General features: G+C 29.1%; 2 protein-coding genes and 1 long non-coding RNA gene across 3 annotated transcripts in view; 2 read left to right on the top strand and 1 right to left on the bottom strand.

Moving 5' to 3' along the window:
• Nucleotides 1-5,735, top strand: part of LOC111641827 (cyclin N-terminal domain-containing protein 1-like) — an 11,561-nt gene extending 5,826 nt beyond the window's left edge. The window contains exons 2-6 of the mRNA XM_023388060.1: nucleotides 3,562-3,719; nucleotides 4,460-4,628; nucleotides 4,700-5,013; nucleotides 5,116-5,212; nucleotides 5,275-5,735. Coding sequence (XP_023243828.1) covers nucleotides 3,562-3,719; nucleotides 4,460-4,628; nucleotides 4,700-5,013; nucleotides 5,116-5,212; nucleotides 5,275-5,382 — 846 coding nt within the window. The 3' untranslated portion in view covers nucleotides 5,383-5,735. The remainder of the gene's footprint in view (nucleotides 1-3,561; nucleotides 3,720-4,459; nucleotides 4,629-4,699; nucleotides 5,014-5,115; nucleotides 5,213-5,274) is intronic.
• A 128-nt stretch (nucleotides 5,736-5,863) lies between these two features.
• On the top strand, nucleotides 5,864-24,973 carry LOC111641829. Its single transcript, XR_002759480.1, has 6 exons — nucleotides 5,864-6,739; nucleotides 11,416-11,531; nucleotides 13,268-13,489; nucleotides 15,996-16,248; nucleotides 20,541-20,684; nucleotides 23,277-24,973. It is a non-coding gene; the product is annotated as an uncharacterized LOC111641829 (long non-coding RNA).
• Nucleotides 7,782-15,736, bottom strand: LOC111641828 (transmembrane and TPR repeat-containing protein 2-like). The gene is made up of 12 exons (XM_023388061.1): nucleotides 15,089-15,736; nucleotides 14,038-15,019; nucleotides 13,266-13,380; nucleotides 10,335-10,420; nucleotides 10,184-10,245; nucleotides 9,789-9,911; nucleotides 9,377-9,455; nucleotides 9,175-9,296; nucleotides 9,009-9,090; nucleotides 8,302-8,416; nucleotides 8,162-8,225; nucleotides 7,782-8,088 (listed from the first exon to the last, which is right to left on the bottom strand). Exons 1-12 carry the CDS (start codon nucleotides 15,287-15,289, stop codon nucleotides 7,897-7,899), a joined length of 2,223 nt encoding a protein of 740 aa, XP_023243829.1. The 5' UTR covers nucleotides 15,290-15,736; the 3' UTR covers nucleotides 7,782-7,896.
• Nucleotides 24,974-25,497: the final 524 nt, after the last annotated feature.

Here is a 25,497-nt window from a genome sequence, read left to right as displayed (position 1 = left end):
GAACAAAATAAATATATTGAAAAATATAAAAACAATAAAAAATTATACTTCAGATGTTAATTTAGTAACAAAAACGTAAAATATTTGAGTAGCCCAAGACATAGCCAAAGATTGAAGCGCCACAGCACTGGCGAAAATTTAAATTTGCCGACTGGAATTCTTTCGGATGATTGACGTTTCGGATGATTGACTTTCGGAAAATCGACGCTCTACTGTATATATATGATTCATTATTGGAATTGTGCATTATTACAGAGAAAGCGTGATTTTATTGAAAAACAGCCTTCCGATAAAATTGCACGATGTTTGGGAGGATCAAATGATAATTATCCTCCTAAACATTGGTACTAATAATATACAGCTATATTTTGGAAATGTACTTCGTTAATTCAAGCTATGGTTAATGGTTTATCTTGAAATGCAACGAGATAATCCTTAATGACTATTGTGCTAAGCGGAGATTTTTGATAATCATTGATGATCATGAAGAACGCATTTTTTAAATTTCTTGTATATGCTTCCATTTTTATATTTGTAGTTGCAGAAATGTACAGTACTTTTTATTCTATCTTGAAAAAATACAGTATTATTTATGTATAGGCCTATATTTGAATGTAAGCAATCTGTTTCGTGGATTGTTCGAAATCTATATCGGGATTTCGAACAATGGGCTCCTATCAAAAATAAGAAGGCGTAGATGGGGAGTAATATGGATCAACGTTAGATACGTATAACACATACAGCTATATGAGGTATATGTACTGTACAACTGTTTGTGGGATGGGTACTCTTTTAAATTCACTTTTCATGATATTTTCGATGAATGTAAAGACATTACCTTAGCAAAGATGCACAAATATTCTTTACAAAGTGTAATCGGAAGCAGTCTTGGCAATCGCCCGTTTTCATTATGATATTACTCGATTGTACCAGAAACACTTTAGTGTTGTTTCTAGAGAATGGACTTTATTTAAAATATTTTAAAATGTACTGTTTATAATTAGATTTGACTTTGTTTTATGATACATTAATCGTAAACTGTGGACTATGTGGCTTAAATTTTCAATTTTTCATATTACAAAAGAGTGTGCATATATTGGAGGAATATAGTGAAGAGTGAGAAATAAAGATCTGATCTGAAATAACCATGGAAAAAATCGAAAATTCCAGTAGAATCATGTTAGAATCCTTCACGGGATAAAATCGTTGATGTTTATTTGCCAGCTATTTGAATAATTGATAGCGAAAGAAACCTGAAAATTCATTATTTCAATTTTTACCTAATTCTGAGTAGTCTACTCTAAAAATATTCAAAGTAATGAATAAATTAAATTTGAGAAGAAACTTTGAAATATAACTTATCTATAATTTGCCATTGATTCACATTTTTCAGAAAAACGAAGAATAATACTAAAATGGCCTGAACTGAATTGGTAAAATGTCTGCATTGAGGAAACGTCGCGAGTAAAAACATTTCTCAGCTGAATAAATAAAAATAAAATATACGATGCGATAGACTTCTTATTCGGCAGATTTCTGCCAAATTCTAAGTACGGAACATGTAATTTAAATGAAATGTTATTAGATGGAGACTAATCTACCTATGAGATCAGTCAGACATATTTTTGCATTGCCATTTAGATCATTATCATGAATATGGATTTACAGTTGATTGTTAATGGAGTTATTTACAGAAACTGATTTTGTCATAAAAACAGTTCCTGTATAGGTAATTAGCTATGTAGGAACTATTTTTATGACAAAATCAGTTACTCTACAGTTACTATAATATAAGAAAATATGACTTAATCACTTATTTTAAAATTGCATCCAGAATTGATTATTAGTATATAATGATCTTACCATATAACAGATAATGGTGATAAAATTATACACATATTATATTTATGTTATTTAATATACAAACACTTATAGATTTTGTGTCATTAAAATGTGTGAAATCCTAAGTTTATAATTCAGATTGCAGATGGGTTCCACCTGCAATCTGAATAGTAGGGTTGGATAGAATAAATAATATAAATTCCATTAATGTGGTCACACAGTTAGTCTTATTTAGATAATATATATCTGTATTTACAAATGTAGTTCAATTGTTGTAATGCTCAAATGTTAAAGAGTAGTTGGAATCAAGCTCAATATAATATATACTGTCAGTGCTGCATGCTGGAGTGTATTAAAAAACAATAAAATTACAAATGATCTTATAGCCATAATTTAAAATAATGGACTATATAAATAAACTATAAGAACAAAATTGTTTTAAAAATATTACTTTATTAAATAGAAATATATGTAAACTATAAAATAAAGTTTTATTTAGACTCTATAATGTTAAAGTAAAATGTGCTTTATATAAAATGAAAATTATATTTTAATTGGATGCAATTTCATGTAAGTTAATGTTTGTGAAATAAATGAATAATAATATGAAATATAAGTTATTTATACATTTAATGAGATTATTATATGTATATTTGCATAGATTCTTAATCTCGTACATTAAAGATATCATCTAATAAACCATTTCGTCTAAACTTTACATATATTTAAATGCCATTGTCACATTTACTCAGACATTATGCAATCGCGCAATACGTCCATTAAGTTTAGTGTTTTAGTTACATTTCGAGTATTCGAAATGAAGTTTAATATCATTAATTAATACTAATGTCTCTATTTTTTTTTTTAGTTTTAATGAGAAATGAGAGCAAACGAGAATGGAGTAATCTAATAAGTAAACATTAGGAAAATAACATAAAAGAAAATGCATTTCTGTTTTTCTCTCTGTGCTATTTTCATTTCTTTCTTTGCAGTTAAAGTCGTAAATCTTCAATTTAAATCGTAAATATTATATTTTCGATTTTATTTACATACATCACTCAAAATACTACAATGTTTTATAAACTTTAGGATTTCGAAATGCAGTCTTGTACAATATATGAGGTAACAAAATATTCTAAACCTTGTCAAGTCTTACTTGACACGATCTTGTTTATATTTCTGTCATTCAATTCTACAGGACGTGGATTTTTTCCTTGAAATTACTTTTAAAATATCTTTTGTAACAAAATTTCACTTCGAAATAATTCAATTTTATTTCATTTGAAAGAAAAACAAATATTTTTATGACACTTTTAGATGTTTATCTCTATTAAAATTTGATTAAATGATTAAATATCATAAAACTTTCTTCACAGAGCTTACAAGAAACTAATAAAACAAATTAAAAATGCTTATTCTTGCGTGATTTAATTTGTTTAAAAAAAGCAGCTTTTAATAAACGCCTGCATCAAATAATTCTAGTATTGTAGAGCATATTAAAAATTGAATGTTGTGAAGTTTCTAATTTTCTATTTTGATAATAGTTTCAAAAGATTAAATAATTCTGAAGTGTAATATTAAAATAACGAATAATATAAAAAATAAATTTAACTGCTAATTTAATTATTTTAATAAATATAAATATTTTACAGCGTAGTTTTAATAACAGATGGCGCTACGAATCAACGTGTAACTATATTTTCATCCCCCCATTTTTAGCAATTTAAGTACATATTGAATAAGGTTTTAATACTAAAACATTTTTATTTCCAGGATTTTACTATTAATAGTAAAGCAGTTGAATTGGTGTTCAATTTATGTGAAAAATTACAGCAGCCTTTGGAAGTAAAATATTTGACTTTGGAGATTTTCGATCGGTATGTATATTTTTATATGATTCAATAAACATTATTTTCTGATTTAATTAATTATATTTTTATTGAAAAACTCAATTTATATATTTTATCTATTTAAAAATTTTCTTATTTTTAAGCAAAAATCATTATAATACGCTCATAATCGGGAAAATCTCTGAATTTATTTTTTCGATTATGTCGGGTTTATTGCTTGGCTTATAGGCTTCTATTCTTTAGATTTATGTTTCTTTTAACTTGGTATAAATCGTTTATCTTCAACTAAGAACAATTAGAGTAGGAGACTGAATGTAGATGACGACGTCCATCCCTTTTGACATTTATAGCCGAGTGTTGGTAGATCAATACTGTGAAGAATGGTTATCTAGCGACTCTCAGACGTTGAAGTTAGAAACATCTGCCAGAGACGGGATGCACGATCGACATTTTACCTCCATTCGTCTTTACCCTTCATTTGAGAACAACACGTCAAATCTTGCATACTATCACGTCGTTATATGGAAAAGTGTCTTCTCGTAATCTACTTATCCAAAAACATTTTCTTAGTAATGACTGATTTTTAAAGGAATAGATCGTTTCTTAATGGTTAGCCGTATGTAAATGTGTTTTTTTTTCTTTTTGTTAGCAATTCAGGCTGAGGTCAAAGAATTTTCTTTAAAAAAACTGTCATTTTATTTTATAATACTTCAACATGAAATTTTCGTATGTAAAATAATAAATGCGTTTTTTATTTCGAAATTTAGATTTCTTATAAAGCACGTCGAGGATTTATACGCTGAAGTAGAGGAACGTAATAAGCAAAAGAAACAATCTTTGAAATGGCACGAAGTGGAAAGTAGAATACAGAATCAATTAATCTTAAGAATATTGTCTTGTATGCAATTGGCGAGTAAATTTAATTCTCATTATCAGGTTAGTTATGTGTTTTAAATGAATTTGAATTTTTAATTTAAATAGTTAATATAATTTCTTTTTTTTTTTAGTCACTCAGTCCTGATAAAATAAAGGAAACGTTGCAAGAATTTGGTTACATTTACAGCTTCCAAAGTCTTCTTAATTCAGAATTGAGAATTTTAAAAACACTAGATTACAGGTTAAATTACCTTTCTCCACTCGTATATATGGAATCGTTATTGGAAATACTTGCGTATAATAATCCTTCCATCAATGTAGAAAATTTATATATAACTGGTATTTATTTGATTGATTTTACATATATCTGCCGTCATGTTATTTATCAGCGTTTATATATTTTGGCAACTGGAGAAACTGAAATTGTAACTACGCCAACTAAACGGTTAAGTAGACTAATAAAATTCTCTCTTTCATTCAACAGATATATATATATATATAGGCTGTATATTTTATCAACATATTTATATATTTATCATTATTTCAGGGACGAATTCAGAACTGTTAAAAACGATTATTTATTATTAACAACAGCTTTAATTGCAGCTTCAAGTTATTTTAATGATCCTCGAATGTATGAACAGGTAAAACTTTTATTTTCGTTTTACTTATTTTTTAGATGATAATAATTGTGTTTTTATTTCAGATAATGAATCAACTGAATTTAATAACATGGGTTCCAGTTGAAGATATTCGCGATTTCAGTTTTATTCTAATTTCGACGATACTCGGAGATAACAATATTATTAGATGAGATTTTATTGATGAGAAATAATTATATTGTTTAAATTGCTTTCAAAATAAAGAATAATATATTGATAATATGTTTTATAATTTTTATGCAATATATTTGATATAACTTTTTATTTGTCTAGAATAATTTCATCTTCTTTCTTCTAGATAATCAAATATAAATTAATTTAGAAGAAAAGATTAGATGAATAAGTATACTGAAAGTAGCTTGTAAATATATATTTATATACATTAGAAAAACATCATAACAATTACGACGGATGCATTTTCGCATTACAAGTAAGATAACTCATCATTTAAATTGACAAGCTGTACACAAGATTTACAAAATTGACTCCATAAAACAAAAATAAATTCAATAACTAATACAGAAGTAGATTTTCTATTTTGAGGAAAAGATGAAACAAAACAATTTTTCAATCCATGTCATGTTATAAAGTTTGTCGTGTTTACCACAAAATCAGTACAATTTGATCGATGATATACGTCTGTTATTGCTATAGTCATACGGTGAGGAAGTAATGAGATGATTACATACGACCGAAGCCATATATATATATTTTTTCCGTTTTATTATAATTTTTTTCAGTATTAAAGTCTGCAAAGACATTCTTAAATTCCTATTTGAATTTATTTATTTTTGTTTGTATATTTGATATTTATTATTTTGAAAAGCATTCTTAATTTTTTTTATTTTTTGTTTTCTTATAATCAGATTTTTTCAACTTTAGAAGTATAAAATTAATTTGATATTTATCAGCTAAAGTTTCAGGTAACGTAATATGTTTGGTAATTTTCTATTTTTTTTAAATAAAATTATAAATTATATCAATGTTTTTAATTGTACAATTAAAATTGTTTTCTGAGTGAATCAAAATTGAAATCGTCTGTGAAATAATATTAATGTTAATTGATAATGATGAAATAGAAGTAAAGTTGGCTCCACCTCAAATAAGTTTAATAATTTTAAGAATGTTTTCTCCTAATTTGAAAAGCCCATTTTTCATTTATCGCGTAATCCATTATTTGTCGGTAGACTTTTGCCCGTTTTGCACGGAATCTGACGATCATAATAATGTGCCAATTAGGTCCTAGGTCGAAATTATATACCTATTAATATATCGTTTAAAGATTATAATAGTCTAATTTAAAAGGTTAATGTTTTAAATTAGACCTATTAAGTTAGATTATAGAAGACAAACCACATATTTATCTCCTCATAATTTATTTTCAGGATGACTATACATTGTCGGAGAATTGCAAGATTATTCATTGAACGGGTATCACATACTAGACAAGAGGGGGATTTGAATGCCCCCTCTCTTGAAACAACTTTGTAGATGCGACGATAGACTGATGTAAGTATATATTTTTATTTTATTTTAATTTTGTTAGCCAGAAAACATTCATCCGTCGCATCACAAACGAATCCATCGTAGATTCAATCTTTCTATATTAAACGGCAATATTAAGAAGAAGAAATGTCCTTGGTTTAAAGTTTGTTTTTGTCCGTGCGTTATATATGCGTGAAGGACCTTAGAAGAGGGAACATGAGAGTGCATCATATTTCACGCTTTAAAATGGCATTACCACAAAAATAGAATTTCATAAATTTCTTTCCACCATTAGTGGATTTTGTCTTTCCCGCAAAATTGATTATTCCCATAATAAAATTGTAAATAAAAATCTAAGCGGGAATCGGGAGGTATTTCGAGAATTTAAATTTGTTTTTTTTTCTTTTAAGGTAAAGTATCCAATTGACAATTGTACACATTTCTAGTTTTACGGAAAAATTCTACATCTAAGGCATAAAATGGGGATATATAACACATACACAGTAGGAAGAGAGATATTGAGAGATATACAGGCCTTGCAGCGAACAGGACATCACAGGCGTAAGGCCACTGGTGGTATAGACTTCCACAAGTCTCTAGTAAGGCTGACTTTTTTGAAACAATATCTCACACCACAAAGGAAAAAAATGGTTCCTTCGATCTTGGATGAATCGTATCAAGTCTTCTTCGAACTTAATATAATACAATTGACTTGATATGGTACAAATATATTTAGTGTACCCATTCTCATTTTTGTACATCATCTGGAATCACTCACACACACACACGTGTTTTACCCAATGTTGAAAGACTATATATTTATATATTTAAATATATAAATATTACAAAAAATTACAATACAAACAAACAGAAAAAGTCTAAACCCTGAATCATTTCTATAACGTAATAATTCTGAGTATTTATCGTTCCAATAGAACTCGTAATTATTCAATAATGAAATTATTGCCCTCATCCCAATTTGGTAATGTTTTGCAGTACATGTGTGAATGTGTGTGTCTCGTGGGCTCTTATGACTAGAGGACATTTTTGGTACATTGCTCTTTTTAAGAAACAAGTCTATTTTTGACTAGTCTCAATCATAGAGATTCGACTCTCTTTTTTTCAATTTTCACAAAAAATTTTGTTTCATTACTCAATTCCAATGATATGTTTTTTAGTTGCTATCGTCGTTTTTGATTACTGGATGATCGAATGCCTTTTTGCACTAATAAATTACGTAATTTTTGTAAATTATTTTGCGTTATAGGATCGTCTGGTTTTAAACGTAACGCTTCCAAGTAACTAGATTCAGCTTCTAATAATTTTCCGTTGACATGTAGCATTGCACCTAAATTCATATGACTTGTAACTTCCTGCAAAATTTACAATTGAATTGTTTTTAAAATATATAAAGGCAAATTTAATAATTATTTAAAATTTGCTCACGTTTGGTCTTAATTTTACAGCCATGTGGTAGTACTTCTCGGCTTCTGCATTCCTTCCAGCTTGTCTGATGATAATATAGATTATAAATCATATATATTATATTTTATAACATTAGTGTAAACACGCAAAACAACACTCACCTGAGTGTATTTGCAGCATTGAAAATAATTTCATATTCATCAGGTGCAAGATCAGCCGCCCTGACGTAAATTTCAGCAGCTTCCGTATGACGATCGGATTCAGATAAAAATTGTCCTGAAACCAGCAGCAGACATTTAAAAATTTAAATCGTATTTATCTAATCACGGGAATGCTTAAAAATAATGATAACGTTAAAAAAACTAATTATTATTAGTTGTTACACGTCAGTAATTATCCGAATAGTAAAAATATTCGATGAAATATCCCTCTGTAGTGCCGTAAATTTTGTACCATCTAATTTCTAGCCGCACTGTCAAAGTGATTAGGAATCTGCCGCTGCAAGATGTAATTACTATAGTCACCATGTAGGAATGCAATTACAAGCGAGGTAGTCTACTCTTCTTCCTTTATCTTCACAACTCGGTTGGTTCGATAGGACTAGATATTAGTTCATTGTACAGTATCATTAAGCCAACAATATTTATCGGCATTTGATAAGTTTTTTCACTACTCATTATCTTCAAAGATGTAATTAAAAAGTTTTACTTTTGTAATGTTATTAACCCATCCAGTTTATTCTCTTTTACAGTTTGTTTCGCTGTCGAAAACATTATATTTTTTTGTGTAAAACATATATTACACGTCTAAATTTAACCTTGTCACTCGAATAAAATTATATATGATTTATAAATGATAATTCGCTTACCGTAATGTTGATATACACTGGAATCATTAGGAGCCAAAGTTTTAGCTCTTAAAAACCACTGTTCGGCTTCTACTTGACGATTCTAAGAATATTTTTAAAATAGTATTAAAATTTAATACTCTTATTAATTAATAACTGTTACACATGCATAATTAAACATATTTACCCATTTAGATAATAGTTTAGCGTAAGTTAAATGGGCTGGAATGTGATCTGGTTTTACTCTAAGCGCTTCTTTGTACCAAAATTCAGCTTCTACGTATTGAGTTAACTTGAAAAATGCTTCGCCTTTAAATTTAAAAAAAGTAATTTAATATTTTTATATAGAAGTTTAAGTAATTTTGAAAAACATAAATCTCGACACGCACCCATCATGTTATAAAGAGACTGAGGTTGATAATGATCTGGCATCTTCTGTACAGCTTCTTGATAAACTTCAATTGCGTCCTGAAATAAAATAAACAAGTTAAAAGAATATTTAAGTTCTTTTCCAGTGAATCGCTTAAATATTCTTAATCTATCGTAGGATAAACTGCTTATTAGCCTTTAAACCCTTTTTATCAGAAAAATTAAAGGTTTTGAAATCTCATTAAGATTAGTCATTAAAATTAAGTGCAGAATAAAACTTCTCAATTTAATGACTTGCTAATGTAAACATTACAGAAATTAAATTCGTTTAATTGCTTTAGTATAATTCTAAAAATTCCGCAATAAATACTATTAAAATATGAAAACTTAATCATTTGCAGAAATAAATTTTTAAAAGTTTGAAAATCCTACCTGATATTTTCCTTCGTCAGCAAATAATCTTCCCAAATTGAAAAGCGCCGAAATTTTAGTACTTTCATGCGTTTTAGGATCTTTAAGTCCAGTACTGTCTAACTGAGCGCAATGTCTGTAAACCTAGAGAGCAATACATTTCCTTCATAACTAAGCTCACAGGTTTTCTGATCACTTTAGTCGCACGATCAATCACGTGACAAACGTATACAATTAGATAGCCCAGTCATGTGGAGCACGAAAAGCACTCTTTAATCCGAGTTTACACATCCCACTTTTCCGCAATTTTAATCGCAAAATCGATCAGGAAACGGTGCGATTATCGGCATCACGTGATCGTTCGAGTGATTAAAAATTGCTTAGGAAACCGATCGATATTTTTAAGCATCGCTTACCTCAGCCGCTTCTTCTTTCCTTCCCAAAATACCCAGTACTAAACCCAAATTCAGATGTGCCACTGAATAAAAAAAAGAATATAAATAACACTCTTGAAAAATTAATTCATTTTAATAATATAAGTCTAGTTAGTATTCGTTATTAACTTACTTGCGAGGCGAGGACGGAACTGTATTGCCAATTTATAACTTTGCAAAGCTTCCTCATAGCGGCCCATTTCTTGTAAGAGAATTCCACTAGAAAACACCAAAAAATAATCGTAACATTATCAATTTCATATAAGCAATAAGTCTACTTAAATCGCAATTACGATACTAGAATAGAATGGATCACAGAAACAATCGTTCAAAGACTCGACTACTTTCATTTACGGCTTTCGATCGGATAGTGTTTATCCTCAATTATTCTACGCTTACATCGACTAGAGAAATATTACCTTAATTTAAAAGATCACATACTTTTATATATATTATTAACGTAAAGGAGGAAAGTTATCTAAACATTAAAGTTAGTAAGATCTATTTCATTGGATACATCGTTTTTCACTACATTTAGCCGTTTCTCCAGAGATCTAACATTTTTCTGACAGCAGGCGGAGATGGAAAGCAATATCCGAAAGTTATTAGATTCGTTTCATCAAACTACGAAAACGTTGGATTAACTGGCACAAAAGACCTAAGTTATTTACGCATAGTTGATCGTCTAATCACTCTATTTTGTGAGACGGAGAATCAATGGATGATTCATTTTTTTCTTTTTTTCTTTTATTTTTCCTCTCTAGAACGAAAATGGAGTTTATAGGGGATGAAATTGAGGGGTTGACAGACGGCCGCAGATGAGTCAGTAAGGTCACGTGGCGTTTCTATTAGCGTCAATCCGGAAAACAAATCTCTTTCGTATCGAACTGCCGCTGACGTCAGGCAAGTCATGTGACCGGTCGTTGATTGATCGGAAAGATGAATTTTGGAAATCGGAAACGAATTGAATTTCTGCTTCACATCGATTTTACTACTTATTATTTGTTATTATTGTTATTGTGTCGGCTTATGAATTATATTTTCTAAAGTTTGTTTAGAAGTATATCGGAAAGCCGCTAATTAAGAATTAATCAGTTTTTAAAATACGTTATTATCGATAAGTATATTATAAAGATTAGCAGTAATCTTTATAATATATGTCTAATGTAATTTAAAAATTAATTTTAAAACATCTTTTTTTTTTAATTGCGTAGGTAGTAAAATGAATGAATTAAGAACGATATGAATTAAAAAACGAATGAACAAATTTAATGAATTAAGAACGAATTCTTGTTTGTTTAACATAAAAACGGATTTCCCTCAAACAAAGGTAAATTTTTTAACTCACTCTCTTTTTTTTATCTCAAGTAAAACTCATCTTACAGATTACATACAGTCACAGAAACATGTAAGAAAAGCTCAATGATCTGCATCTATTTATATAATATTTTTTTCTCTTGTATAAACTTTGCATCTAAATCTTATTTGGTTTTCTTTCACCTAAAGCCGAACCGACAGTAATTTTCCCATTTAGAAAATTTTCTTGGTCGACTTAAGAATAATTGTTTTAAATTTGTTTATTTAACAATAAACAAAACCAGAACTTAATGGGTCAAAGTTTACCTTAAAATAAATTAAAGGTAAACATTTCTTAAGTAATGTAAATAAAACTTAGATATTAATTTAGAAATACAGAACTTTGTTCTTATAATAAATTTTCTTTAAATATTGGCTGCACCGGTAATTATTAATTGTATACGGTATGATAATTCTTTTAGAGCAAATACAATTAATAAATGATTTAAGCGCATAAAAAAAAACTTATCGCTTAATTCAGATAAATGTGATTTCAAACATCATTTATTAAAGAAAACAGATATAAGATTTTTCAGATATGAAAGGAAAACCATAATCTAATGGTCTCGAGAGCGAATGTTATTTTTGATGTAACATGATACATAGCGGAGTACTATTTACAATTTTAATAAACGAAGAATACATTCAATATCTGAACCACTCGGAATAATTTAGTATATAAAAAAAGAAGAAAAAATCACTTTGAATAAATCATAAAACAATCTAATGGATACAGGCATTGCAAAAGTAAAGAACTCATTTGTTTAGCTGATTTTGTCGCCGATAGATGGCAGCACTAGGTCACCATTTTCTGTAACACCGTAGAAAATATGATCAATCGAACAGGCCTTACTCCTTTAAAAAGTTTTTATCTTTCGCCAAATGTTGATTTTTTTTAACCGAATAAATCATATTTTATATTTATTTTTATTGTATTTTTGTAGTAGACTAATTGAAAGTCTAGTCGGTAGGAGATTTGGTAACTGCATACATTTGAATTTCTATGGTTTACACGAATATTTAGACGGGCGTAAAATTAATTTTTATCCATGAACGGTTTACTGTAACGTTAATATTATAGATCTGATTGCAATAAATACATTCTGTAAGTCATGGCTCGAATTTGAGTCGTTCGAACGTCTGTCGATTTGCTCGCAGTAAACAAAAATCGATAAGTTTGGAAAAATAAGAAAGGGGATAAAAGGGGAATACTTAAAAGAAATAAATAGACGGCTGAGTCATTTATAAAAGTAAAAGTCGTTACGTTACCAAATCATTTTTCTGACAACTATACTCATATCCAAACCTTACTATTTACCTGGACATTAATCTCGACAGATGCCACAGTCGTCTAGAAACGAATGTTTAATTTGGTAGGAGGCAAGAGAAAAATCAATATCGTAATCTGTAAGACACTCGCACACGAACAAACACTTGATAAATGTCATGGAAAGTATCTGTCATTTAATCGCTACGGAATAATCGGTATTCGATAAATAGTTGCTGATTTCAAAAGCAGACATCATTTTGTAAAATTGTCGCTAGAGAGATTTCAAATTGCCTATTAATCACGTGATCCAAAATTATTTACCGGCTGAACTAACATTACATTATAATTTATCGTTTCTTACAGATAATAATTACACGTAGACTATATTACGCTTTTTCAATCTATAAAATATTAAAAGATTTACTTTTAATTACTTACAGATTGTAATGGACGTCAGCCATGTTGGAACGGTAACTTAATGCTTTTTTGTAGGCCCACTCTGCTTCTTGTTTTTTGCCTTGGGCACTAAGGATATTGGCCAGGTTGCCATACGCTATGAGGATAAAAGTGATCTACAATGAGTGATATTTGATAGCGGTCATATATCTCTTGAAAGAAGAGAGAGAGCGGGTCTTCTGAGACGTTTTTTTTTCGAAATTGAGGTGACTTTATTGTTTTCTGGCTTAATGCCTACTATATTATTAAGTCTATATTTCGATACTTATACAGATATAATGAACTTTTTAAGTATTACATAAATAAATAATTTTTAAAAGAAAATGTAATGAAATACTATTTAAAAATCTATATATCTTTTTGTATTGAATTCTTTCGTTTCAAAAATTCTGTTTCTCATTAATAAATTTTATTACTTATTATTCTATTAAATTTTATACATAAAATCGTTTATCTTTTAACATTTAAAAGATGATTAACGAATTTATAATAAAATTGTGAAATAAATAGAAGTCAGAATTTTCAGAACTTTTTATTATAATAAGTGAAAAAAAGCTTCAGATTGCATTAAAAATTATATTTTTAAAGTTATTATGTATTAAAGGTTCATTGTGATAATTATAGGATAGCCCTACTGTTACTGTTTACTTTTGATCGTATATGCTCATTTGATGTAGACATTTAAGAGAAAACAAAATATTAATTTTATTTACGAAATTAAAACTTGATTACATGTTTAAAATTTAATACGTACCTTTTGGTGGATTTATCTGTATTCCGGATCTATAAAGATTTTCTTCACTCATCCAATCATAGTTTCTCCTGACGGTTCTAATGGATAAAACCAAAATCATAAATATAATAACTGCAATTAATGCTTTGCGTTTATAACCACTTTCTTGTCTTTTGTATATCTGATCTGCACCCAGAGCCACCAGTAGACAAAATCCCATACTCGGTACATAAAGAACACGTTCGGCCACCACAAACCCGACATAGAAAAATAGATTCGTGGCAGGAATAAAGGGAAGTACAAGCAAGGCTAAGGATAAAATGACTAATTCTAAATGACTTCTGAAAGGTGTCCACGACACACCACAGGATGAATCTGAAGAATCAGATGTGCACATGGATGACGACTGCGTTGTGCCATTGTTGTATGTCACTGGGTGACAATGGCCATTGGAAGTTGTTATTCTGTGTCCATTAGCATACGGTGCATAGGTCGTCGGTTGACTATAATTATTATTAAGGAGGTGCGCAGGATGTTTCCTACTGTATTTGCCATTGTGGTTGGAACAATTGTTAGCCAAGGCAAGTTTATGATTTTGGAGGATTCCCAGACAGGGACACATTGGACTGTTATTGAAGGCACTTTCATTACGTGCCCGTCGGTTAAGGTTCCTGAGTATATACACCAAAACATAAATCACCATCCCGTAGAAACAAGCAGTAAAAACATTCCTAGGATCGCTCGGTGAAGTGAATACAGGTATGGCCTCCATCGACCAATCAAAACTAAGCCACTTTGGACATAACAGAAGCCAAAAATTGAAGGCAGGCAGATAAAGAAACGTTAACGTCCTTATTACAATGCTGTCATTATCGGCAGCAGGATTGTCTGCCGGAGCGAAATCCGGCGGCTTACTTCCCATTAGATGCAGTCTGAAACCCACTAGCATCACAACAGCACCAATAAGGTGAAGAAGTCCCTCGCGGAGACCTTGGAATCGCTTCTAGAAGGGAAAAAATTTTCTTAATTTATTGTTTATATATACAAATAGTTTCATATGCAAAAAGCTTACCTCAAACGGGATTCCTAGTAAATCTCTCAGAGACACTTTATGGTGGATAAGAACATCATACACGGCACAGACGGCAAGGACTGTGATAGCGTGCTCTTTCGCTAACATGGAACACGCAGCCCACAGCAGGGCACTATACAGATATACCCACCTCCACCCATATAGTTCAGGTTCCTTGTCCCGATACTTACAATACGTCATATAAAATAGTAGAGATAATAGAAAAAAAAGACAAGCTCCTACATCTGCTCGACCCACAACTCCGGCAACTGCTTCTGTGTGGATAGGATGTGCAGCAAATAAAACACCAGCAACTATTGTTGGTAGAGTATGTCTTAAAAACACAATTGCAGCCAGATGAGTAAAGACACCAGAAACTGTGGCATGTAGCAAAACGTTGACAAGATGATATCCCCAAGGGTCCAAGCCTCCAAACCAATAGTTTAAACGAAATGAGAGAACACATAGTGGTCTGTATGATTTGTGAGATCCAGTATGGCCGAGAGGAGTTCCCCAAAAATCATTGCGAAATAACGATGATAGTGGTGTAGTAGGGAGAAGGTCTTGGTTTGTTTTGATGGCTCGACTGGAAAAATAAATCCGAAAATAAAAATGTAATTAATCAAATATATATAATATATATATTCGTATTTATAGTAAAAACAATTAAGAATTTAACTTTGAATAATATATAAATATTGTATTTTTATTATTGTAAATGCATAGTCTATTTGTCGTATACAAATACGCAAATTTAAATTCGCTACTGTTAGTCAATGAATGCAGAAATAAAATTATTTAATAAAATTTATATTACCTGAATAAACAAAGTAGAGTTTATTTAATTTTAATATTGTTAGTTTACATATGTTTACGGTGTACCTAGAGTTTTTTTTTTCTTTTTTAGCAATCAGCAGCGGACTGTTAACAACGGAAAAGATTCGTTATCCATCCTCAAACATCGAATCTAGTTCTTGATTGAAACATAAGAACGTTGCCCAAAGCCAAAACAATGGAAAAGAGTCTGATGACGTCATATCGACATCGTCATTTCTTTCCCGGCGGCAAAACTCGTTACCGAGATCCATGACGTCACCGGAAGTTGTAGAGTGAGAGCGAGACAAATATCACTTCCGTTTATATAACGAGTCGATTCTAAGGTAGGATTGGTTGAAGGGAATTTTTGTTTGAAGAGAATTTTTCTATTTTTATTACAGTAATGTTTTTACGATAAAAATAAGATATTTGCATTTCTTATATATGACATATAGGTACAGTGTGTGTGCGTGTGTGTGTGTATGCGCGCGCGTCATATATTTCTTTTAGATTGCAATTTATATTGGCAGTATGCATTTTGAGAATTGCGAAAACATTTCTAACGGATCATATATTTATCAAATATTTTTCGTTTTATATCAGATATAGAAATATTTTCCCAGCATTTGAATTTTACAATTTACAATGGCGTTGAATCTATGAGACATGCAATATCCCAATTCGGGTTTATTTAGATTTGATTGAAAAATTAATCTTTTAGTCAAATCTCGCATCATTGATAATTAAAAACCCTTTCATCTATACCGATTTGTTTGAACTTGTTAGGGATAAATGAATTTAGATAGATATTTTCAGTTTCCATTAAAAGTTAGTGACAGTGTTTGAAATTTTAAATACAGAAGTTACCTAAACCTAATTTAGGCAAATGAAAATTTTCATATTAAACTAGTTAAATTAATTCTCGGCACTGAGTCCGATATAATTTTTTTAAAAAAATAATTAAAACGAGTTTAATTCTAATTGATTAAAAGTGACAAAAAGAGGAATCGCTTAACATTTTCAAAACAAGATTATTACAAGTCTGCATTTCTATTGGATTTTCTAATAAAATTTTTAACGGAAGGAAAAAACGCATTTTTCTTGTTCTGGTCTCTATGGGAAGATAGTTGAATCATTTTAATTACTCTGTTCTATCTTCTCTATCGTTTAAAGTAGCTAACAAATGAACTGAACTTAATAACATGAAGCAGTAATTAACTGAATTATTCATTGCATGTAAATTTTGTAGATGTGTGCAAAGAACCGCCTCTTCTGTGACATGAATAGATGCCAAGACACCTTTCTTTGACAAAAGATGTAGATATATAATCCCAATATGTAATTTTATTTCGAAATTAGAAATTTAGTTAATATTTCTAAATCTTTAAATAATTACTAGAGTTTTTGTGCCATAAATTAGATACAACTATCACTTGATCAAAGATTTATTACGATCTTTTAACACTTAATCTTTTACCCACAGAAAAAAAACCCTGTCAGTGGGTAATACGGTAATGTTTTGTATTTCTTTTACTATCCTTAGGGAAGTCGTTGACATATTACGTGATGAATAAATGCTTACTTAAAAAGCTGCGTATAAAAATATTTTTGTGACTTATTTAAAAAATTCTTTAGATATTGATATGAAATTTATAAGCCCTACAACGAAGAAAAGCGTAATAATAAGGAAATAAAGGCATTTAAACTTAAAGTGCAATTTATAGAAACATCATTTAGTTTACAATATCTATTCATTCGCCATTTACGCTGCTTAGCAAATGGTGGTAATACTATCATTGTTGACAATGAGGAAGCACCGCCAGACAATCATGCCTGCTGGATGCCATTATGACTCTCCTGAGAAATCGTTGCTATGGGAACAACGTTGTATGAGATGTGTACTGTATCTAGGATAGTAGATTATATAGGATTGATGTAAACAATAAAATATAAAAAAAAACTGTACCGTTCAGACTTTAAAATTTCAATATAAAATAAAACTTACTGTATGATATCGAATAAACATATCATTTTTTGCATCTTTAAAATTTGTTTATTTATAATTAAACTAAATTCAATTAGATGTTTTGTCATAACAAATATCTAATAAATATCTGTAAATAAAATAATAGCAAGCTTATATACAGACTTTAAATTTATATTAATATATTTTCACCTTCGTATAATTTGATTAGATCTGCCATGTGATAATAATTTATTCTGTGTTTTTAATAAGCTTTTAAAATATTAATGGAAGGCACGTCAATGTAAAGATATGACATGAAGCAGGTCGTTAAAAAATTAAGTTATAAAACAAATAAATCATGAAAATTAAATTATTTAATAATTGAAGATATGGTTTATTATTTAAAATTTAATTAAGATAAAAGTACTGATTTAAGAATTGATTCTTTTGATTTTAAAAATAAAACTTCGAATCCCTTTTTCTTACTCGTATCATCAGGATAAATTGGCAATTTATAGTGTCTTTTGTGTCTGCGACTACCACTATAATGCTCTTTTTTTTCTTTTTCTTTTTTTTTTTTAATTTTCAACTAAATCACACAACTCACTGACCATGTACAAAACTGAACAAAACCTTCTTTCCGACTAAATTAAAGAGAATAGTAAATAATTAGTCTCTTTCCCTTTTATAACTTATTATTCTCTTTAAATAGGTGACATACGTTCTTTGTTGAAATGTCTATCATCGTATTCACCAATCAGGGTTGGTACTTCTACGTCACTTGCAATACAGCTAAGCACAATGTCATTTCTAACAAAAGCCGAGTTCTTTTCACTAGTCTTTTTCTAGGTAAATCACCTGTCATAATTTCATAAAGACCTTTTTCTTAATTTATAAAACTTCAAATTTATTTTATACGAATGTATTCTATAAGAAAATTTTCTATTTATTTCATAATTATTTGTTATGACAATTCTCTTGATAAAACTAGTTATTTTTAGTGAAACATGCCAAACTAACTATTTATAATTTATCTAAAAGTAACTTTTAGATAAATTATAAATAATAAAAATAACACTTTTAACAAACTATAATTTATATAATATGATTTGTATATCCGTCACGCTACTTAACCGTGAAAAATTAACTATTTAAAAAAATGCGAATTAATGTAATCATATATTTTTCTATTAATTTATTAAAGCGTTTAATATAATTGATACGCTATTATTAAAAAAGTGGAAAAGAAAATTAAATTATCAATTAAAAATGTATGCATTCTCTTGACAAACTATAAATTTTTATCTTGTAATTAAATGTAATTAAATAGATTAGTACAAGAATTTTTGTACCTGAATTTTAAAGGAAAAAAATTGTGATTAGGCATCAGGTTGCTAAGTGGCTTAATATGGGAAGCCTAAAAGACAATTAGTCCCAGCTATGGAACGTTAAGTAGCAGAGCTGACGTATTCAGCTCCACCTCTCCTCTGTTTCCAAGTCAGCTGAAACATACGATGACAAATCGGTTGAGTTCCCCTGGAAAGAGGCTTTCCATCGCGACCTTATTCCGTTCCCTACTTGCTTATAAATCATTGGGGTATCCCACACGGTTAAGGAAGGCGGGGGCGGAAGTCAGACGAACAAAACTAAGAATTATATAAACAAAGAATATATTCATTTTGTAAAACTCATAAATCATATTCTCTTCGGAGGCTGCAGCCTGAACTGAAGATAAAAAGATAGTAATTTAACTGATACTAATCTGGGAAGAATTATTTCTTAACTATCGAATGATAGCAATACTTTTATAAACTATTGGGCTGAGTAAACCAAGGAGGAGGAAGGAAAAAAAGCGATGCTTAGCAGGTAACTGTAGAAGCTTAACCACACAACAGTTCATTGCTACTTCCATTAGCTGTTTCAGAATCACTGTGCGGAAAAATCATTTGTTACAACATACTTTTTCTTGTTTTTTTATATTGAACAAACTTTCAATTCATCTATAAAAATTTATTTTTAAATTATGAAATAAAGTTTAAATATATATTATTTATTTATTTATTTATTTATTTATAAACATATTTAATTTAATAGTTATTCTAAACTATTTAAAAAATTGAATAATTGAAAGCAGTTTTTATACAGAATTCTTGTTTTTAAAGAATTCAACAAACGCAAAACAATTTTATTTCTTTTATAGAGAGAGAAACGTACTGAATCTAAAAATAGCGAATAAAAAAAATGAGCAAATGTTAGATATATATTATTATTATCACGGTGCTGTATAATATGCAAGCAGCTTCATACATTTTCACAAACTCTGACTTTCTATACCGATCACATCACTTTGGAGTAACAAACAACCCACTCGAAATAAATTGCTATGCATTAAGTATTGCATGTAGTCCAATGCCGTTTCGTTCCCGTGTCGTATTTGTTATTCATGCAGGTTGGTGTTACAATGCCTATACATTGGTGTTACAATGCCCTTCCGTTTCTATAGCAACCTTTTCCACGATGTCCTATATCTAATTCCGAAAGGAAAAAGACCTTCATTGCTTTATGATGATACAAGATTCCAATCTTGTAGACTTATTTTCAAGCTCACGTTTCTTTTCATTAGTAATTTAAATGTCAGAAAATTCAAATCTTTAAAAACTTTATTTTCAGCATAATTTAAGAGAGAGAGAGGAGCAAGTTATGGGGATCAGCTTGTATTTTACAACTCGCTCAAATTACTCGAGTTTATGAACTTAATTAAAGTCGAGAAAGAAGTAAAGAGAGGAAAAAAAAATTAAAATTCATATAATTCTTGTAAGTGTTCCAAATTAAAATATTCTTGGAAAATTAATATCAATATATTTTATAAATTTATTTATGAATAATATTAAAATAAACAATTCATAATCATAAAAATACAAGAAATTTAATATTTAACGATTAACAAAATAAATAATTCTTTGATTTAATTCTCGGAGGAGAAGTTAAATTAAGCAATTTATCTCTAACAGATTCAATTAACAAAAGAATTCTCAAAGAGACTGTTTTACACGTAGAACTGTAATTATTCATACATAATATACCATTTTAAATCTAATTCATTTAAAATTGACACGATGTTCCTTGTCGATTGAAAAATAAGGTGAAAAAAATCTTATTTAAATGTAGTTAAATTACATAATTTTATGCAATGTAAAAAGCACGAATTATTTTGTTTTTAATAATTTAAATTTTCTTTTAAAATAAGTTTATTTTTTAAAAAGAAAATCAGTATCTTTCTTGTTTCAGAAATGTAGCAAATGGAATGGTTTGGATTATTTATACAAAACATTAAAAAATAAATAAATAAATAATGTTAAATTTAAAATTGTTTGTCTGTTACTTTGATAGAACGAATTGAAATACAACTAATGCCCCCTATTAAGGTGGAAACTTTTGGATTTTATAATAGAAGGAAAGAAAAAATATTTTTTCTTTAAGCTTTAAGTAATTCCAAAAAAAATATAGAAATTCTTTGTCTGAAGAGGTTTGTGTGAGAGAAGCCACACATGGCAATGTTTCGATTGAAGAATTTCTTGGTATCGACGTCGACTTTTTTCTTACAGCAAACAGAAGAAAAGGTGTTACGTCATAGTTGACGTCACAGCTTGAGACGTACGATCGATTAGACACGTGACCGAAGAAATGGTGCATGTAGCATGAAGATATGTTGAAACGAAAGGCAAAGTTCAACACTCGTTTTCTCTGTACAAAACACGATGTATGGTAATGTGTACTGCTTTCGGTGTTTTGAGTATTCGATTTTTTCAAATCGTCTTTTTTCTAAAATGGAGTTTTGTGTTTTTTGTTATAAAAAGAGGAGAAAAAGATTTAAGTTGGTTTGCCTTCAAAAATGCAATTTCAAAGAACCTATTTATTCCTCTATCAATTTTTCAGTTGGGTGGATTTAACATGACAAAATTCAGATATAAGTTTATAGTCAAATAAATTAAAATGCTTACTAGTAAAAACAGGATTGGAACGAATTAAGATGTGAACTTGGAATTATAGAAAAATTGATAATTTCAAAAACCTATTATTTTGTTTGGAAGAAAAAATAATGCTAAGTAAGATTAAAGAATTAAAGTAAAATAACTGTAACTAAGTTATATTTATAAGTGACGATTCTGCGGAGAGTTCATTATGATTAAACATGAAAGCACTAATTGAACACACTGTCAAATTTTAAATATTTAACGTTCTTTAAATAAACGAAACAATGCCGCAATCAATATAATTAAAATATATATTAAATATGAAGCTTTAATTTAAAAGAAAATACATTTCATTTTAAACAGAATTAGAATCCATATCGACAATGTTAATCGAGCTTTGTAAAGATATATTCAGGGAGAAGCATCGGAATCTTCACCTCTTCTAGTCAATCGATTTTTGAATATTTGTTACATTATTATATTTGTATTTGTACACGAAAATGGAATCTTCCACAATTCCAAAATTTGCTTCTACCAATGCCAATGACCGACGACTCAGTCTATTTTTACAGACTATCGATATTTAAATCTTATTTTAAAAGTTCTAAAATTCTAAATTAAATACAAATAATTCAAAATATGTAAATATATTTTACATTATTTACAGGAAATTCGTACTTAATTTGTTCAGTATGAATCTGTTTCTTTGTATAAGTTACATACATAAAGGGGAGACTCGTAAGGAAAAAGGATGCTCGGCTCTATTTTCATATGAATTATGAATAATCAGTAGATGAATCCATATTAAAATATGGTTTAGAGTTCGTGTTTTAATAGGAATAAAGATTTTTATACACAAGCATACAGGAAGGAAAGAAAAAACATAGGCATTTTTCTGTTTTGACTTTTGATTCTTGCTCTGGATAATTGTAATATTCATAGTAAGCCTATAGGATTTATGATTTTTGATAAAACAATTAATATTAATAAGTTAACCAGTTAAGTTTAGTTTTAATTAAACAGATTTATACCATTTTTTTCTAGGAAATAACTAGGCTACATGTATATAATTCTGTTATAAAACTCAGAATATAAAATTGTAACTATATATAGTATACTTAATTTATTAAAATTAAATATAAGTTCAGATTTAATGATTCTTATAAGTAACCGAATTATAATTAATAAAGTATAATGTAATTAGTTTAAAATAAAACTGATTAATTGGTATTTAAAAAAAAAATTAGAAAAAATGGACATTTATTAAATCGTCGACAAGGAAAATATATAAGGAGAAACAATCGGAAAAATAAAATCGTTTAACATTTAAATCAGTAGATCTTATAAATATATGTATGAAGACGATTTTAGTTTTAATAGATGTTTCTAACCGAACTTATTTTGTTGTTTTTTTTCTTTTTTCATTCTTTAGAGTACTGCTACTGTGACAGTGTGTCAGGAGGTTTTGTAACAGTTTGTGAACCAAGAAGAAACAGAGAGTAGGGATTTGCCACGCGAATCTCGACAATCCTACTCTTTAGGGCTTCAAAAAGGAACTGTAGAATATTTGCCGGCCTGACGGGAGTGATTTAAAGGATAGAAACAGTGTTTACTTTCGTCTTTGTCCACGGCAAATGTCTACAAAACTAAGAAAAAATAATAAAAATGGAATTGTAGATGGAAATATATCATACGTTCCCAGGTGCGTTTATTCCAGAATATTTTCTCTTCTTAATGTTTATATTTTTCTTCGTACTTTTCATTTAATTTATAGTCATATTTAAATTTCAGCAACAGATGGCGCCAAGTGAGACAAAAATATTTAATTTACAAATGAAAATTTATATAAACTAATTAATAGTACCAATACATAAAAACAGTGGCCTACTAGGTTTACGTTTTTACACGCAAAACCTAAAAATAATTCCGAATGTTGCTGTGTTAGCGAACAGCTGTGCAGGGAAAAACAGGGCAAAATATTAAAGAGATCACCAAAAACAAAGTTATAAATTTTTAGAAAGAATCAATATGAAACCCAAATGGAAAGATAGAAGATGAAATTTTATAAAAATTCAAATTTCAGATTAATGATAATGTGATATGAATTTTAAACGTGATTGGCTTAAATTTTTCCATTGCATTTTTTCATAAAAACTTCATCTATTATGCAACAACAACAACAACAAGAAAAATCTTGTAGGAAAAACAGAGGAAGAAAAAAATTCAACAAATTGATTTCTCTGGAGTTGTAAAGTTGAAAATATATTTAGAATCATGAAACAAAATCTCTTCTACTAAAAATCTTTTTAAAAAAATTCAGAAAACACGTGAATGACAAGAGGAAAAAAAGCATACTGAATATATATTTGCATCCAAGAGGAAGATTAATAGCTGACAACTTTATTACTTCAAAAGGAATCATCTTTTCTTATAGAAATTTCACGCTGATTTTTATCTCACTTTTATAATAAAAATAAGTTCATTTTTAGAAATAAATGACTATTTCATAATTAAAAATATCTTAATAAGTTATATATAAATAAAAAGACCGAAAAAGTAAAAAATTACGACAGTAAGTCTAATGCATATAGACTATCATTGCAAACTTTAAACAATGAAAGGATTTACAAATGTTTAAAACATTATTGACTGGTATATTAATACACAAATGAATACGTGGAATGTTCTAGTTGCCTCAGGGTAGCGAAAAGTAGTAATAAAAACATTATAAGGGGAAAAACGACATCCGTTCTTGGAACAATAGGCTCAGAACAAAGGACATCTGTGATTTAAACAAACCTTAGAACGCTAACGAAGAACACTCCCCCCGTTCTATTCTTAGATTAAACTCTAACAGATAAAAACTTTTTTGTTATAGGAGTTTAAATTTAGTACGATGTAATGAAGCGAAAATTCGTTAGCTATATATCTTTTCAAAAATAGGTTCGCTACTGAAAGATAAGTCCACTGTACTAATGAAAGCGTAAATGCTTTTTTCTTATAACAAATTACACGAGAAAGTTTATAATTAATAAACACGATAAAGTGGCATCATACACAGATTATTTTATTTTATTTTTTCAGCATCTAAGTACATTTTTCAAACTAAATATATATTCATCTGTGTGTGTTTTTATGACTCTAGTAAATTGTAAAATAACACGAAATTTTACAGAAATGGAATGTTTACTTGTGTTTAAAAAATGCACATTTTTAAATTCTTCAACAGTACTAATCTAAATAGCGCTATAGACCGAAATGGAATCGATAAGCCTATGTAACTATATGTATATAGTTCCTTTTAAATGTGGAATTTTATTACCGGAAATACCAATCTCTTCGAAATTCTTGTGTAAATCGGCAGCTTTCCAATATTGGATGTGAATGACTTCAAATAGAGAACTGGCGCAGAGGCGATATATCAGAATGTACATTCGCTAACTGACAGTTCTTTCGCTTTAATTCTATCTTGAATTCTAAAATCTTGTCTATCGTGTTACCGGATCAATCGCCTACGAGTGCGTACCTAAAAATCATAGTTTTGGGCAATATTTTCCTTCAAAAATGCCATCTATCCTTTTGTATGCCGCTATTCTTCTCAGACGCTACACAACTCTTCCGGGAAGAGAATTGTGAATCGACTGCGAGTCGTG

Source organism: Centruroides sculpturatus, unplaced genomic scaffold, assembly GCF_000671375.1.
Source record: "Centruroides sculpturatus isolate CEXI.00-Female unplaced genomic scaffold, Cexi_2.0 scaffold1318, whole genome shotgun sequence".
NCBI lineage: Eukaryota > Metazoa > Arthropoda > Arachnida > Scorpiones > Buthidae > Centruroides > Centruroides sculpturatus.
Note: the sequence above shows the minus strand (reverse complement) of the source record. Positions and strands in the feature narration are given on the sequence as shown.